Source organism: Sminthopsis crassicaudata, chromosome 1 (assembly GCF_048593235.1).
Source record: "Sminthopsis crassicaudata isolate SCR6 chromosome 1, ASM4859323v1, whole genome shotgun sequence".
Taxonomy (NCBI): domain Eukaryota; kingdom Metazoa; phylum Chordata; class Mammalia; order Dasyuromorphia; family Dasyuridae; genus Sminthopsis; species Sminthopsis crassicaudata.
In genome coordinates, this window is record NC_133617.1 from 618,879,134 (window position 1) to 618,894,958 (window position 15,825).

Below are 15,825 nucleotides of genomic sequence, written 5' to 3' on the forward strand. Positions count from 1 at the left end.
ATATATTATTATATTACATTAGTATATAAACATATCTAATTAAATAAACACTTGAAATAAATTGTGCCATATGTCTTATTTGAAGATGTCATTATGGTTACTCAGGCCTCAAGCTTTTATCAGTAAGGTGCAAACCCCACTTAGTCCCACTAAACTTGAAAGGCTTTTAGGCAAGGTCTTGTGATAAATGTATGAGCCTGACATCATTGTATCCAGCTAGGTGAGCCTAGATGAACTAGGTTTATCACCAGAGGATTGGTCATCAAAGTGGGGATGGATGCAGTCATACTAGCTCATGAAGACTTTCTTCTAAGGCATAGATAATGAATCCATGAAAAAAGGATCCACACCAATGAAATCATAAAATTTTAAAGTGATGAATTAGTAGTGAACAGTTGTAGGATGACTATTAAAATAAATCAATTAATAATTCCTGATAACCCTTCAATTTTATTTCAGCTAAAAAAATTAAATATAATATAAAATAATAAAGTAGAAATATAGAAATAGAAAAAAGAAAATAATAAAAACAAAAAAGAAAATATAAAAAACCCAAAAATAAATAAATCAGTTAAGAACTGTAACCATGAGGTGTCTAATCATGTGGCCAAAGGATTGATGATGAAAAATGGGACCCACCTACTGACAAGTAACTGGCTCAAGATGCATAATGAGACACTTTCTGGGAAATAGCTAATTTTTCATTATCAAACTATACATATTTATTACAAGTTATTTTTCAATGTGGTTGTGAAGAAGTAATGGGAAGAGAAAGGAACAAGCATTTATTAAACATCTACTATTTGCCAGGCACTCTGCTTAGTCCTTTACAAATATCTCATTTTATCTTCATAATAATCTTTTGAGACAGGTATTATTATTATTCTGTTTCACAGTTGAGGACAATAAGGCAGAGAGAAGTTAAATGACTTGCCCAGGGTCACATAGCTAAAAAATTCCTGAGACTGAATTTGAACTCAAATATTCCTAACTCCAGGTCCAGTATGAGGGCAAAGGGATGAGAGATAATATTTTTATTAAATTTTTAAAAATAAAATAAAAATTCCAAAAATAAAATAAATCAGTATCTGCACAAGCTGATAACTGATTCCCCACTGCTATTGGTTAATTCTACCATTGAAGAATGTATTTTCTGTTGTGTTTCTAGCATCAATTTCTCAGATACCCTTTTTCAAGTATAAAAGTACCTATGTGATGATAACTCTTGAGTAATTCACATTTGCATTTTACCTTTTTTGATTCTAGTAATTCAGATCATTCAACAGTACTTTTAAAGGAAAAGTTTATGCTAGGCATTAGAAATTTGAAGACAAAAAGAAAGACCAAAAAAAAAAAAAACAATTCCAGCTTTCAAACTGTCTATATCCTACTAAAAACTTTCATAATCCTCTTGGGAGGGAAAAAGAAGGGGAAGCAAAAATAGATTGTGAGTTGGTTGATCTTTCTCCTTCAATTAATTCTTTGACAAGAGAAAAGATCAGATATTACTATTTTAAAATATCCTAAATAGAATTTGTAATGAAAATGAGATGGGCATTCTAGAGGAGAACAATTGCAACCATTTTCTCTTCCCAAATACAGGTGATTGCTGTACTGGCCAGTGAGGGACTACCATGTGGAACTGGAGCAATAGGTCTTCTAAAGAATCTGTCCAGTATAATCCATCCAAATCTGATAGAATTGTGGAAAGATCTCATTCCTCGTCTGCTTCTCCCTTTGGAAGGTACAAAGGAAAAAAGAACCTAGAGGAATTCAGTGACATCATGAGTTCAACCCTAAAATAATCTTATTACTTTTAGATAATAATATCAATGGATTTTTATGTGGGCTGAATGAATCCAATTGTTTCTACTAATAATTTCATATATATCTTTCTCTGGATATAATTGCCTATTCACAAAAAGGGAATGGATTGTATTTTACTGCTTTCTTCTGGACTTGAGGGATTCTGGATTTCAGTATTCATGAAGTGGTAATTTAAGGAGACAGAAGTCATGGTTTTAATAAAGCACTCATATCATGATAGAGATAACAGAGTCATTTTACAGTCAATATAGAAAATAAAGAAATAAGAAACCATGGATTGCCAAATTGATATGATTTGAGAATTTGTTCTTAAGTTGGAGGAAGGTTTAGAATAAATTATATTCAGAGTGAAACTCACTGAGTAAAGGCACCTAGCTAGTCAAGGCTCCTTCCACCAAATAGAAGAGCAGAGATATAAAGACAAAAACAAGACAAAATGGCTGATGACTTAATAAATGTAATTCCTGAGCACCAGAAGAATTTTATTTACCTCTATTTATAACCATAACAAACTTAATCATGATAGATATATTCAAAGATTCCCTAAGGTCAGCTTGCTTTATAGTAATGCATTTTCAAAAGGTTCCAGATATACTAAATCATAGAGGGGGAAAGGGGATCCAATTTCACTAACTTTTTTAATAGATTCTTTTTCTTCCTGAGTTTAGGTTAAATAAAAAAGAAGGAAAAAAGAAACATTTTCCATGCCCCCAATTATGACAACATTCAAAAGTTACTCAAGTCAGCATAGAATCTAAACAAAACTGAACAGATTCTGCTTGGGCTTCCTAGGTACTATGTTGGTCCAAATCTTCTTTGGACTAGGGGAAACTAGTTTGTCACAAACTATGCCAAAATCTGTGTCCTTCTTTTGTCCTTTGTTTTAACACCAATGAATTATATCTAAGTTTCCTCTTAATTTTGCTAAATATAAAGGAATCCTTATTATGAGAAACTATAAATTGTGAATCTGATCTAATTGTTAATTACCTTGCATTCATCAAATTGACTTCTTTTTCTAGGAAAGTGTTATAAAGTCAGACTGTGGGAGAATATGCTGTTGGAGGTAAGAGGGAATTTTAATTAGAATGCTAGAGATTTCAAGTCGAGTCAGGTAGGAATTAATATTTACACAAGAGAATTCAAACCCAAAGGACGAAGAATGGATAAACCTCCCATCTAAAACAAATGTAATCCATAGGATGTGATACCGAGTCTTTCACAGAATCTTTTATTTGGAAGGGCCCCAAAAGATTGAATAATCTGATGATTAAGAATCTTCTCTACACACAAGTCATCAAACTGGATCAAGTTTAATCCCATTTTTTTGACCTTGCATAACACAACCCCAAAGCCATTCCCAGAACTAGTTGTTTTCTTCTGGATCATCTCCTAGTGTTTCATCTCCCAATGTTTCATGTCCTTCCTAAAATGTGACACTTAAAATTGAACAGAGTATTTATTCCACATACAGTCTGACCAAGGTAGAATACTAAAAGACAATCACCTTCCTGCATCTGGATATTGCCTCTTTGAATGCAACTTCACATCATGCTAGCTTGCTTGGAAGTCTTATCACACTATCAGTCATATTGACTTTGGGGTCTACTTGTTTGTTTAAGGATTCTCCCAGTTGATACAGACATATACAACTTGTACAACAACTTAGAACCTTCACACTGATAAAGTGAGTCTTGAAGTTTAATGTTAATTTGCTCCCTATATATTTTGTTATGTCTTCCCTCTTTTTTCTAGGTTTTGCCTCATTACATACACATTCTTCAATCATTCACAAAAAAGAAAGGAAATAGGTACAAATATTTTATGATATACAAATATATGTGTATGTATACATATGTATATTGCATATATATGCTTGATAGGAGACATGATAAGAGTACCAGCTCTAAAATCTGAAAGATTCATTTTCCTGAGCTCAAATCTGGCCTCAGATACTTTACAAATGCTGTTTATTACTTACTGCTCCTCATCTGTAAAATAAGCTGGGAAAGGAAATGGCAAACCATTCCTGCCAAGAAAATTCCAAATGGGGTCACAAAGAGTTGGACTGGATTAAAAACAACTGAACAGCAACAATAAATGTGTATAAGTATATATTAAAAATAGGAAATGCAAATAAAAATGAAGCAATGTTTTTCCTAAAGGAGCTTAAACTCTTAACCAATTCTCAGCAACAACCAAGAATCACAGAGAATCACAAATCAAAACTCCTAACATACAATTATCTTTCAATCACAATCCTCAAAATGGTCTTTTGGAGAAGTATAATAAAACAAAAATGATTAGTGACAGCAAGAGGATGTTTTGTCTAAAACAGATTTGATAATTCTGTGGTAAGTCAAGAATGGATTCTCACTTCTAAATAACTTCTCATTCTGTGGCATCTAAAAATGGCTCTGTAACCTGCACAGTTCATTTCATCCTATTTCTTCCTTTATGGAAAATTCTTAGCTTGCTTTCTCTAAATACCAATATTTTACCATAGAGGGAACTTTTTGCCAAACATTTTCTTTTTTAATCTTTGTAGTAAATAATTTTTCTTAACTGTCTATAAAATAGCTTCCTCACCAATTTTTCCTCCTAAGCATAGACTGTCCTTCCTTCTCACGAGATTCAGAGTGAAGGATTTTAATCTGGAAATATCCCCCATTTTGTAACAGGTTTTTTTTTCTGAATTTTTGAAAAGGAAGAATCACAGATTTTGGAAAATAGAAATGATTTTTTCTTATCCCTAAATATAATAAAAGGGTAAGCTCTTTTGAACATAAGGATTGTTTTGTTTTTGTCTTTTTATATCCAACACCTAATATATTTATGTCAAATGCATTGATCATTGAATTCAATTGTACCATAAATGAATGAATAAGTAGCATTTATTGATCACTTATGTGTCAAGTACTATGCTAAGCACTGGGAATAAAAATAGAAAACTAGAACATTAGAGGTTACCTTCTTAATAAGGAAAGGACACACACAAAAGAGTGGTATGGCCAGGGAAAGTTGGCATGATCTGGGATTTCACAAAAATGGTGAAAAGAACAGGACAGTTATCATTAGATAAGTAATAAGAAATTATTTTACTTTATTTTTCTTAGGTATGTGTGTGCTTTCTTTTGCAACATGACTAATATGAAAAGTAGGTTCTATATGATTTCATATATGTAATTTCTAAAAATGAATTTAAAAAATTTATATGTAATTGGGAAACATTTAGTAAAATAAATTTCTTTATGTTTAAAAGATGAGTAATGAGAACTCTGACCTTAGGGCACAATATCAATGTTTACTATTATTATTATAATTCAGAAATTTTTTTTCTTTTACGTGTCAGCAAAAAAAACAAACAACAACAAAAAAATCTAATATCAAGAAAACCATTTTCCCAAAATATTTCCAACTTTGAAGAAATTCAACTTGCCTCAGAAATTCAGTTAAATATTATTTCTACTCCATTTGCTGACCTCTCCCAAAAGAAGCATAGTCAAAATATGAGGTCTCTTTTTCATTTTTTTTCTCTCTGTGGGAAATGAAATCTTAGCAAGGAAGATTCTGGGAATTGGCAGAAAAGAGCTCCAAAATGACACTTTATTTCAGTAGAATTATTTATATCTCTCATTTCTTATATTTATAATTTTTAAAACCAAAGGTACCAGAAAGATGAAAATAGAGCATGGCAATAAACTTTGTCTTATTTCTGATTTCCTTTAACAGATTTTAAGGGAAACTTTGTGGAAGATCAATGACAAAAATTGGAGCATTCAACTGACCCATGAATTCATCCAACAGATGGGGGCCTATTACAACACCTCACTTGAGAAGGTCAGTTCTCAACTAAAATTCCCAAATTAGCTACTAGTGCTAACAAGTTCATATTCAAGAAAGTAGTTGCAATGAGATCAGCATTTTATTTGGAATGTAAAAGTATTGTTTCCAGTTATCTGTTGTCAAACCAATAAGAAAAACTGATTTTCATCATCCCAGTTTAAGATGGGTCATTCTCAGATTTAGATGGACTAGCTTTAAGAAGGATTGTTTTTCAGTATGATTGAAATAAATTCAGACTCTTAACCCTTAATTGAAAGATGAGAAGTCATCAATTTTAGCTCTGAGTATTCAAGAATACCTGTGCCTAAACTATCTTGGATTCTCACTGTACTACTGAAAAATCCCACCAAAGAACATTTCCTAAACTCCATAAGCATTTTTGTAAGGGACCCTCCTCTGCTAAGGTTTTTGAAAGGCAACATGGTGTAATGAATAGGACACTGAGCTGAGAATCAGAAAGACCTGAGTATCAAGAATTGTTTTTTGGCACATCAACTACTTAATGATGGACAAGTCATTTGGCTTTTCTGTCCCTCCATTTCCTTATCTGTTAAATAAAAGGCTGATCCCTAAATTCCCTTTTAGTTCTAAAAATATGATCCTATAAAGAAGTTCTGCATCTCTAACCTCATCAAAAAAAATAACTTTTTAATGTATGACAGGACCTTATTAGTAAAAACCAAGTCTTTCTTTGGTTTCTTATGCCTTATCTTTGAATACTTCATGTCTTCTGGTAGAAGAGAAAAAGAAAACTTGGCTTCTTTCCCTTTAGAAACTTGCAGAAGGATCTGGGACAAAGTCAGGGGCTGAAGCAGATGGGGAAGATGGAACCATTCTCTTCAAACCTGCAGTCAATTTTAAGGGGGTGGAACTAACAGGAATATTTCATATCATTCCCTCACCCTAAGTTTTTCCTCTGCTATGTACTTTTTTCTTAGTAATGTCTGTCATTATGAAGAGCAAAGTAGCTTGGAAACTAGAAAAATAGTTGGCATGTGGCACAGGCTGGTAGCCTCAACTCCTAACATTTCCAGCTGCCTTATTCCCTTCTTGGGGTAGAGATGGATGTGGAGCTGTCGGAATTCAGATATGATCATCAAGGCTAGAGCAAACAAAATCTTTCCTGCCCCAAATAAGGCTCAGATTACTATTTTTATTCATCCTCAGTAAATATGGAGAACAGCTGGTAAAAATTCTGCTTAAAATAATCCTATTGTCGAACATTTATTAAATTAAACCATAGCTTTCCACTTCAAATGATAATTCTAATTCTTTGCTTTTCCCCTGACAACTTTTTTCATTCTCAAAAATGATTATTCTTTCATGCATAATCCCCCCACCTTCTTCCAAAAATACATTAGAGATGACTTACAGAGTTAAAACAAAGCAATGAAATGCATAAGGAGATCAGAATAACAATTAAAAGGAGCAGAAGCATTTGACATCCTAATGCTTGTCTTTCCTTTTTCTCCCTCAGAAATTCCTTTGGAAAGCTTTGGGAACTACTTTAGCATGCTGCCAGGATGTGAACTTTGTAACTGCACAGTTGAAGGACACCTTAATCAATGCCAACCAGATGGGGGACCAGAGAGAGGTAGAGTAACCTTCTCTCTCTTTCCCACTACTACCTTATTTTTGTGGGTTTGAGTCATATCCTCCAAACCTCCCACTGAAATGACAATAAAATTTCATACTTCAAGCTATTGTATATTAGGGAATTTTCCAGAAAGCTGAAGCATACCAACAACAAATCCATTTTTCCATGGAAATGGCACACAAATGATATTGCACATCTTTCTGCCCTCATGGGATATGGTAATAAACAGTATCTTGATCATTCAGTCCTAATGAAAATAATCACTCTCACTTATTGTAATACAGTGATGCCTTCAAAAACTAGTGAAGTTTGGAGAACTCTTTTTCTTCTCCATGAAACCCCGGTGTAATGCTTTTTGAGTTGTGCTGCTTTTTCCTAGCTTTTTTTTTCCTGCTTCCTTTATTATTAATAGACTGCCAGTTCTTACTTTTTATTATTGTTAGTGTGCCTATCTAAAGCAGAACCTCACCTAATTTGCTGTTGCTAATCTGCTGAATTGGGAAGCTAGATAACTAAGCCTGTTAAAATTGTAAAGTAAAATGCTCTCTGCTCTCATTGAGAAGCTTGCACTTTTTTTAATACTGATGACTTTTAATTCCTTTTTTCTGAACTTAAACATCAAATCAAATGAGTATTTCCATAAACATAGTAGAATGGTATGAGAGTTGTACATGAAAAATGCAGATTTCTCATATGTACAGTTTGTTGTTCTGTTTAAATATATAAAAGCTTTCAAAGCTGCTCTGCTTGTTTCTATTTCTTTCCAGCCTTCCTTCTTATCTCTGCTTTATATATATAATATGCATATATAGATATATTCCTCAATGCTCCCACTTTTTTCTATCTTTTTCTTTCCTTTCCTCTTTATTGGCAGAACTATCCCTATCTTCCTTTTCCTCCCACTTCAGCCCCCAGTGTAAAATATCAACAAAACACTCATTACCAAACATAGATACACAAATAAAGCACATTCTCATATCAGCTGTGTCGAAACATATCTGTCTTCTTCTGCATTCTGAGTCTATTATCTCTCTGTCAAGAGCTGGTCAGCATATTTCCTCACCAGTCTTCTGGAATTATGGTTGAAAGAATGTGACTTCTAATAGAGAGGACTTTTATAGACAAGTGGTGACCAACAAAAGGTCAGTGAGTCCATTGACATGGCCTCTCTAGAGGTCATAATAATGTTGACCTGATTGTATTTTTGAGAGAACCACAAAAGGAAAAGGTAAGAATAAAATAAATAGCAGACTGCATAGAACCAGGCAGTTCAGAGCTGAGGATATTAAATCCCTGTGGTATAGTCTTTAGAGGTCCGATTTAGAGGATGGACTGTCAGCAGTAGAACAGAAAATGGTCAGTATGAAGATGAGACAACAAGTCCAAGGGAAGTCAGAGATAAGTGCAAAAAGATTTATCAAGTATAAGAAGAAACACCTCCCATCCCCCAGTATAAAATCTGTTGCGCATTTAGTAACAGTAAATATTCTTTGACTCAATTCCTAGGCAACTGTTTCTATTCTGGGATACTGTGCCAAGAATCATATGGATGTTGTTCTAAAGGTTCTTAAAGAATTCCAAGTGGATCGAAAGTCCTTCTCAAATCGCTGTAAGGTAAAAGACATAATTTTCCATTTAACTATTTTGTAATGTCAGGCATAAACCAAAACTGTTTCCTAGCCTAGCATCTAAGTTCTTACACCACATCAGAGGCATTGCCAAAAACAAGATAGTTTGAAAATGAGAATGGGAAATGAGAGTGTAACATTCTTTGGTTAACATCATTATACACTTGTGGTGAAGGTAGAGGAATGTAAAATTGTACAGTCAAATAGATGGGTAACCAGTTAAATAATCTAAGTCAAAGTGTTTTGATTTGTGAATCACTATTGTCTAGAACAAGAGTTCTTAACTTGGGATCTGTGAACTTTTGGATTTTTAAAAAATTATTCTGATAATTATATTTCAATAAATTTGTTTCATTGATAATTCTGTTTATTTTTATTCACATGACTGCCAAAGAGGTCCATGTCACAAAAACAAGAATTCCTGACCTAGACAGAAATTTCTAGGAGCTTATTGTAAGACTCTGTCCTTTGTCCTTCCTCCCCCCCCCCCTTTTTTTTTTGGTTTGTTATAACTTTCAAGAAAGCATGATTGACATACATTGAAATTTGTGGATAATGTGAAGCTGGTATTCTTAAATCATTGAGTGACAGAATAGGTATCCCAAATGAACTTCAAAAGTCCAAAGTGTGAGTACAGAATAAAGGAGATGTGGCTAAATCAGAGTACATGTCAAAAAGGACTTCTGGGTTTGAGTTGACTGCAACTAATAGGAATTAACATTGTGAAATTAATATAATCTTGTGTGTATATTAGACAAAAAAGTCTAATATAAGGAAGGAAATATTCCTACTGTATTCTATATTGTCCAGGGTTTCATTCCCTTCTGGGCATCATATTTTAGGAGGGAAGGAGTCAATGATGAGATTGTATCAGACTTCCTTCCTATGTAATTTTGGCCATCATACTTAAAGAGCCCTAGACTTCAAATGTCTTCACTTACAAAAGGGACAATAAGACTAAATGGCCCTTATGGCAACTTCCAGATCTATGCATTAGTCCTATTTCTGATAATAGTTATTTTAACTTTCTGAACTTCAGTTTCTTCATCATTAATGTTAACATAAAAATACCTGTTATCTAACAGACTTATTTTGAAGATCAAATGAGTTTCAATTTCACAAGTATTTAGTAAGTTCTTATTTTGTAAAGTTACCATATTGGCACTAGGGAAATGAAATTATCCCCATCCTCAAGGAACTTATCAGGGTCAGGAGGGGAAGAGACAACAGTGGTGTAGAGATAGATGCAAATTGTATGGAAAGTAAATTTAAGAGTAGGTAGGTGTGGGAAGAATACTAACTACCAAAGTGGGAGCCAGAATTGGCTTCTAGAATACTTAGGGGAAGCACTTAAGCTGAAGGGAACTAAGGATTCCCAAAGTCAAAAAGGGGAGGGATCTATCAGGAGGGAAGAGGATCAAGAAGTTGGGGAAAATTTGAGCAAAAGTATAGAGGCAGGAAGGAAATGAGATGTCATGTACAGGAGCAAATGATAATTTAGCTAGAACATAGAGTATATGAGAAGTGATGTCAAATAAATCCAGAAAGATTATTTGAAATCATACAAAGTCTTTTAAATGGAAGTCTTTAAATGACCTACATATTAATTGCTATTTTCCCTCTTAAACATAAAAGGAAACTTCTAAAAAATTCTAATATAATAGTAATATAATATCTAATCTTTAGAAATATTATTTAAGCAACTATGTGATTGATTGGAGAGAAGAAAATCTTGATGTAATGATACTATTTACTAGGCTATAAAATAGTCCAGATAAGAGGTAATTAGGAACTGAATTAAGTAATAAGATATGTGAGGAGACAGAAAAGGATATATATGAAAGTTGTCAACAAAGCTGGGCATCTGATTATATTGAGTAGATAGGAAGCAAAAGAAAGTGAAGAGAAGAAAATATCTCCAGAACTGCAAACCTGGGTAATTGGAAGGATGGTAATACCCTGACAGAAAAAGGGAAGTAGAAACATGAGTGTGCTTATGTGAAATTGGGAGAAAATGACTTTCATTTTGGCTGTTATAATTAAGATGCTTATGAAATATCCATGTGGAAATAACCAGCAAAACACAATCCATTTTATAGACACACACACACACACACACACACACACACACACATATCCTCCTCTTTTCTGAATGTCCCTACTATGTCAATGTCTCCACTATCTTCCCAGTCACCCAGATTTCCTCCATCAAAGTTCTAAAAAACTACTTTTATATTCTCCCTGCCTAAAAGAGTCACAGCTTGGTCCAAATCAATCTAAACTAGGTGAAAACTTAACTCAAATTTTGTCAGGTCCATTCTATAGTTTCTTAGCTCATAACTGCCCCTGTTAGTGATATAGATGACTAACTAAAGTTTCTCCACTTCCACTAATGTCCTGGCCTACAACCCCTTTTCTCTACTCACACAGCCACAAGTCTAGCTCAGGTTCTCATCATTTCTCCCCTGGATTACTGAGGTAGCCTTCTCATTGGTCTTCCTGCCTTAAGTTTCTCCCCACTTCAATCTCTTTTCTGTTCAGCTGCCATAGGGATTTTCCTAAAATGTAAGTATGATCATGTCACCCCTTTATTTATTAAACTCTGATGATTTCATAATCCAGTACAATTCAATAAACATTTATTAAATGTCTACTATGTGTCAAGTGTTGAGGAAACAAAGGAAAAAAAAAGAAAGAAAATCTCTTCCTTCAAGAAGCTTGAAATATATTGGGGAAAGAAAACACACAAAAGACAGTTGGGGTAGAAGTTATCCATTGTAAGAGCATGATGGTAATGGTATCAAAAAGCACTTAAATAGATTCAACTAAAAAATAAGAAACAATAACTTTTTGCAAACTGAGGTCCTAATCATTATCATTTAAAGTATGAGTGTCACAAATTGCCAGCTCCACAATGAATACACAGAGCAAATAGCAAATAAACTTATATAAACCAATAACAACTAGAATTCAGAGAATATATATAAATGAAAATATGACCAACAATGAGCTCTCCCACTGGGAATGAAATATCTTGGCTTAACCAGAAGAGACTCCCAAATCTTACCTACAGGGAAATGCCCTGAAGTTTCTATTGTAATACACTGGAGATGAGGACATAATTAAGGTGTAAACTCCTCTACATGTCAACTTATTCCTAAATACAAAACCCTTTCTCTCTCCCTCTCTCTCTCTGTCTCTCCTTCTCTCTCCCCCCGCCTCTTTCTCTCTCCATTTTTCTTCTATACTTCTCCAGGGAATTCTCCCTGTAGAGAATCTGTCTGGAATGGGGTCATTTCTTGAGATACTTAGAAGCCAGAAGACCACGAGCTGTCCCCATTGCCACCTTTCAAGCAACAATAAAGTATAAGGTTCACAATGACATGGTCAAACATATACTTTAGAAATATCACTCTGACAATTGATAGGAGAATGGACTAGAGTAGAGAGAGACTTGTCACATGAAAAAAAAGACCAGCAAGTAATTTTAATAGTCTACACTTGTGGTCTACCTAGGACAACCAGTAGTATCAGAGAAGAGAAGGAGAGTAATAAGGAAATTAGAAAGAAAAGAATGTTTAGAGGAAATACAATATACAGAAACAAATGTATCTGGTACTGTAATATTTAAAAATCACAAAAATCAACTACTAGGATAAGGACTTATTATTTACCAAAGATTGTTGGGGAAATTAGAAGCAATATTGAAGAAATTAGAATTATAATAATGCTTTAGACCACATATCAAAACAGACTCTATTTGCATATATGACCTAAATATAAAAGGTCAAATAAGAAACAAATTGAAAAGTGTGGTAGAAAATTGCCTGTTATATTAATGGATAGGGAAAAGTTCATGATCAAGAGACAAAAGATAAAATAGGCAATTTTTACAATTTTTTTTTACAAATCCATTAGTAAAATTATAGAAAATTAAGTTAAAATTGATTAGGATTTCAAAAAGGAAACAACTAGGAAAATATTTGCATAAAGTTTCTCTGGTAAAGTTTTCATGACTAAGATATGTAGAAAACTGAGTCAAATTTACAACACTAAAGGTCATTCCCAATTAATAAATAATCCAAGGATATAAACAAGCAGCTCTCAATGAATGTTTATAGCCATATTTTAAAAAATGTTCCAAATCCCTACTAATTAGAAAAATGAAAATTAAGGAAATTTTGTGATTCTGCTTCATATCTATCTAATTGGCAAAGATGACACTAAAGGAAAAGAATAAGTGCTTGAGGTGTTGCAGAGAAATAGGCATATTGCTACACTGTTAGTGGACCTATGAGTGTGTAATTATTCTAAAAGAAATTTGGAATTATACACAAAATGTTACGAAATTGTACATCCATTGACCTAATTATACCACTATTAGTTCTACATTGAAAAGAGATCAAAGAAATAGGAAAAGGTCTTATATGTGCAACAACATGTCTCAGGTTTGTCTGTAAATGTTTGCAATATAAAAACAAAACATATAAATTTCTAAAGTTTTTTTAAACCTAATAGTTACACATTTCTTCCACTAAAATATGGCTTCTTGAAGGTAGGAACTTTTTTTAGCCCTTCTTTGTAATAGCACTTAATATGACATCTGGCACTTAGTGTTTAATAAATGTCTATTGATTTACTTGATTATCTGGCTGAGGAAGGACAGATCTTTAAGATATACCAGTGCATAAGGAGAAAGCACATGGATGACGATTCAGAGAGAAAAAAATTGATAAAAGAAAAAACAAAAAACAAAAATTCAAAAACAATGATCAAATATGTGAGTAACACCAGGAGAAAACAATGTCACAAAAATCCAGAGAGTAGTGAGCATTCAGTAGAAAAGGAGGGTAATTAGCAGTATTGGAGGATGCAGAGATCAATAATCATGGCTGAGAAGTCTACCAGATTTAGCAATTTAAAAAAACTTAAGCAAAAAAAAAAAAAGCAGTCTAAGAATGGAATCTGAGGCCAGATTGCAGAGGGCTGAGAATAGATAGAATGCTAAATGGAATCTATATGTCAGCTATTATTAACAAGAATCAATGGTCTGAAAATACATGCAGCACCTCTAGGTTTATTTATAAGGAAGAACTTGTTAACACAAATGCTATCACCATGAAATGGATGGCCTCGGGGAGTAGTACAGTGTTCTCCACACCAAGATGTTCCGGGAGGGAATAGAAGGCTACTACTAGAAAATATAAGAGAGGATGCCTGAATCAAATAATAGATACCCTCAAACATTTCTTCTAATTTTTTAGATGACGGCATCTTAGTGTTTGGGTACAATCATAAATTCATCATTGCAGATCAAAAGTCTCTAAAACTTCTCATCCTATGCCATATTTGATAATGTCCTTCCATATAGACTCTACAGAGAGTCTATCTAATCTGCTGGAGGTCTTTTTCTATATCTTCTAAAATCCATGATTGCCACAGTTCAGTGAAATTATCCTATTCTCCACCTTCTATTCTCATGGCTTATGCTGTCTTTTTGTGGAATTTCCAGGAGTGTCCTCCCTCCTCCTTTTCTTAAAAATTCCTTTTTATCCTTTAAAACCCAACTCAAATCCCTCATATTTTGTGCTATCTTTCCTAATAATCCTTGTTAGATAAATGAGTAGCACATTTAGGTCTCAATGTAACACACATGATTAATATGATTAATGTACTAACAATATACTTCCTTTAAAGATTTCATAGTATAGTTAATTCTCTAAGCTGCTTATTCTCCTTCCAGATTATAAGACCCTTGAGAGTAGAGACTTGTTTCCTATCTAAGTATCCTGTCCACTGCCTAGCACACTTGTAGGCACTAATGTAAATATCTATTAAATTAAATTCTCTCATTTATAGTAGAACTACTATCTTTTCCAATCATATATCATAAAAACAATATTGAGAGGACTCCCCCTTACTAAAAAATGATTGATAATATGTAACCTACTTATGCTGACAATCTATCTGTTGTCCAATGTGTTATTTGTATTTTTCCCACTGTTCCAAATACTGGTATTCTTTCAGTGATATTATATGAAATTATATTGCAAATAACAAATTTTCCTTTCATTTCTATTAACTGATACTAGTAAAAAAAAAAAAAAAGGATAAATTAAATTGATATGTCTGTCTTTTCTGAGATTCTCAGGAACAATGAAATCCAATTTGAAAAAAAGTTTTGAGTATCCTAACCAGCATAATTATCATTATTAATTTCCAGGTATTACCTGTATACAAGCTACCTAACTCTAAAGATGTACTATTAATAGGAAAATAATGTTATTACCCTCATTCTTTGTTTGGGGATCTCTTTTATAGTTACTAGGAAAAGAGGATTTCTAAATTAGAAAATAGTCTGAAAAAAAAAGAAACTGACAGTAATCTTTTTCATATTCCACTTTTCTAATATTTAGACTATCTTGTATGGAAAGAAGATATTGACCAAGATTGACCTCATTGCAGTTTATGGAAATATAGCTCTCCAATCTCCTAAAAGACTACTTCTCCCCATTGTGGAAAAAGAGATTGTGACCCCAGTCTTGAATCTCTATACTTCCAGCTGTCAGGTAACAATCAGAAACATCAGGATGCTTATGGGGTCTAATTCAATGTTTTTCCACATAAAGTTCAAGGACTTTTAGTTCACAGGCATTCCTAAGAATCAGTTCAGGCTGTGAGTCCTGATGACTAAGCCTCAAGAAAATTGGAATAAAGAATCTAAGAGAATGGGAAAAACATAAGAAATATTCTGTAAGAAAGTTTGGAGAGTTACTCAACTCCTTCAAAACCTAGGTTTATCCATGATGCTCTCCCAAAGAAATTTAGCTCACATTGATCTAATCTTACTCTGATCTCAGCACTTATTATGTGCATATAATTCCTTCAGCAAAAAGTCTTTTACTGATATATCTTATATTGTGAGCT

General features: G+C 33.3%; 1 protein-coding gene across 1 annotated transcript in view; it reads left to right on the top strand.

Annotated features, from left to right (window-relative positions):
* Positions 1 to 15,825, top strand: part of MROH2B (maestro heat like repeat family member 2B) — an 84,729-nt gene that overhangs the window by 38,114 nt on the left and 30,790 nt on the right. Inside the window, 6 exon segments of the mRNA XM_074282592.1 lie at positions 1,603 to 1,744; positions 2,850 to 2,893; positions 5,560 to 5,667; positions 7,151 to 7,267; positions 8,777 to 8,884; positions 15,315 to 15,467. Coding sequence (XP_074138693.1) covers positions 1,603 to 1,744; positions 2,850 to 2,893; positions 5,560 to 5,667; positions 7,151 to 7,267; positions 8,777 to 8,884; positions 15,315 to 15,467 — 672 coding nt within the window.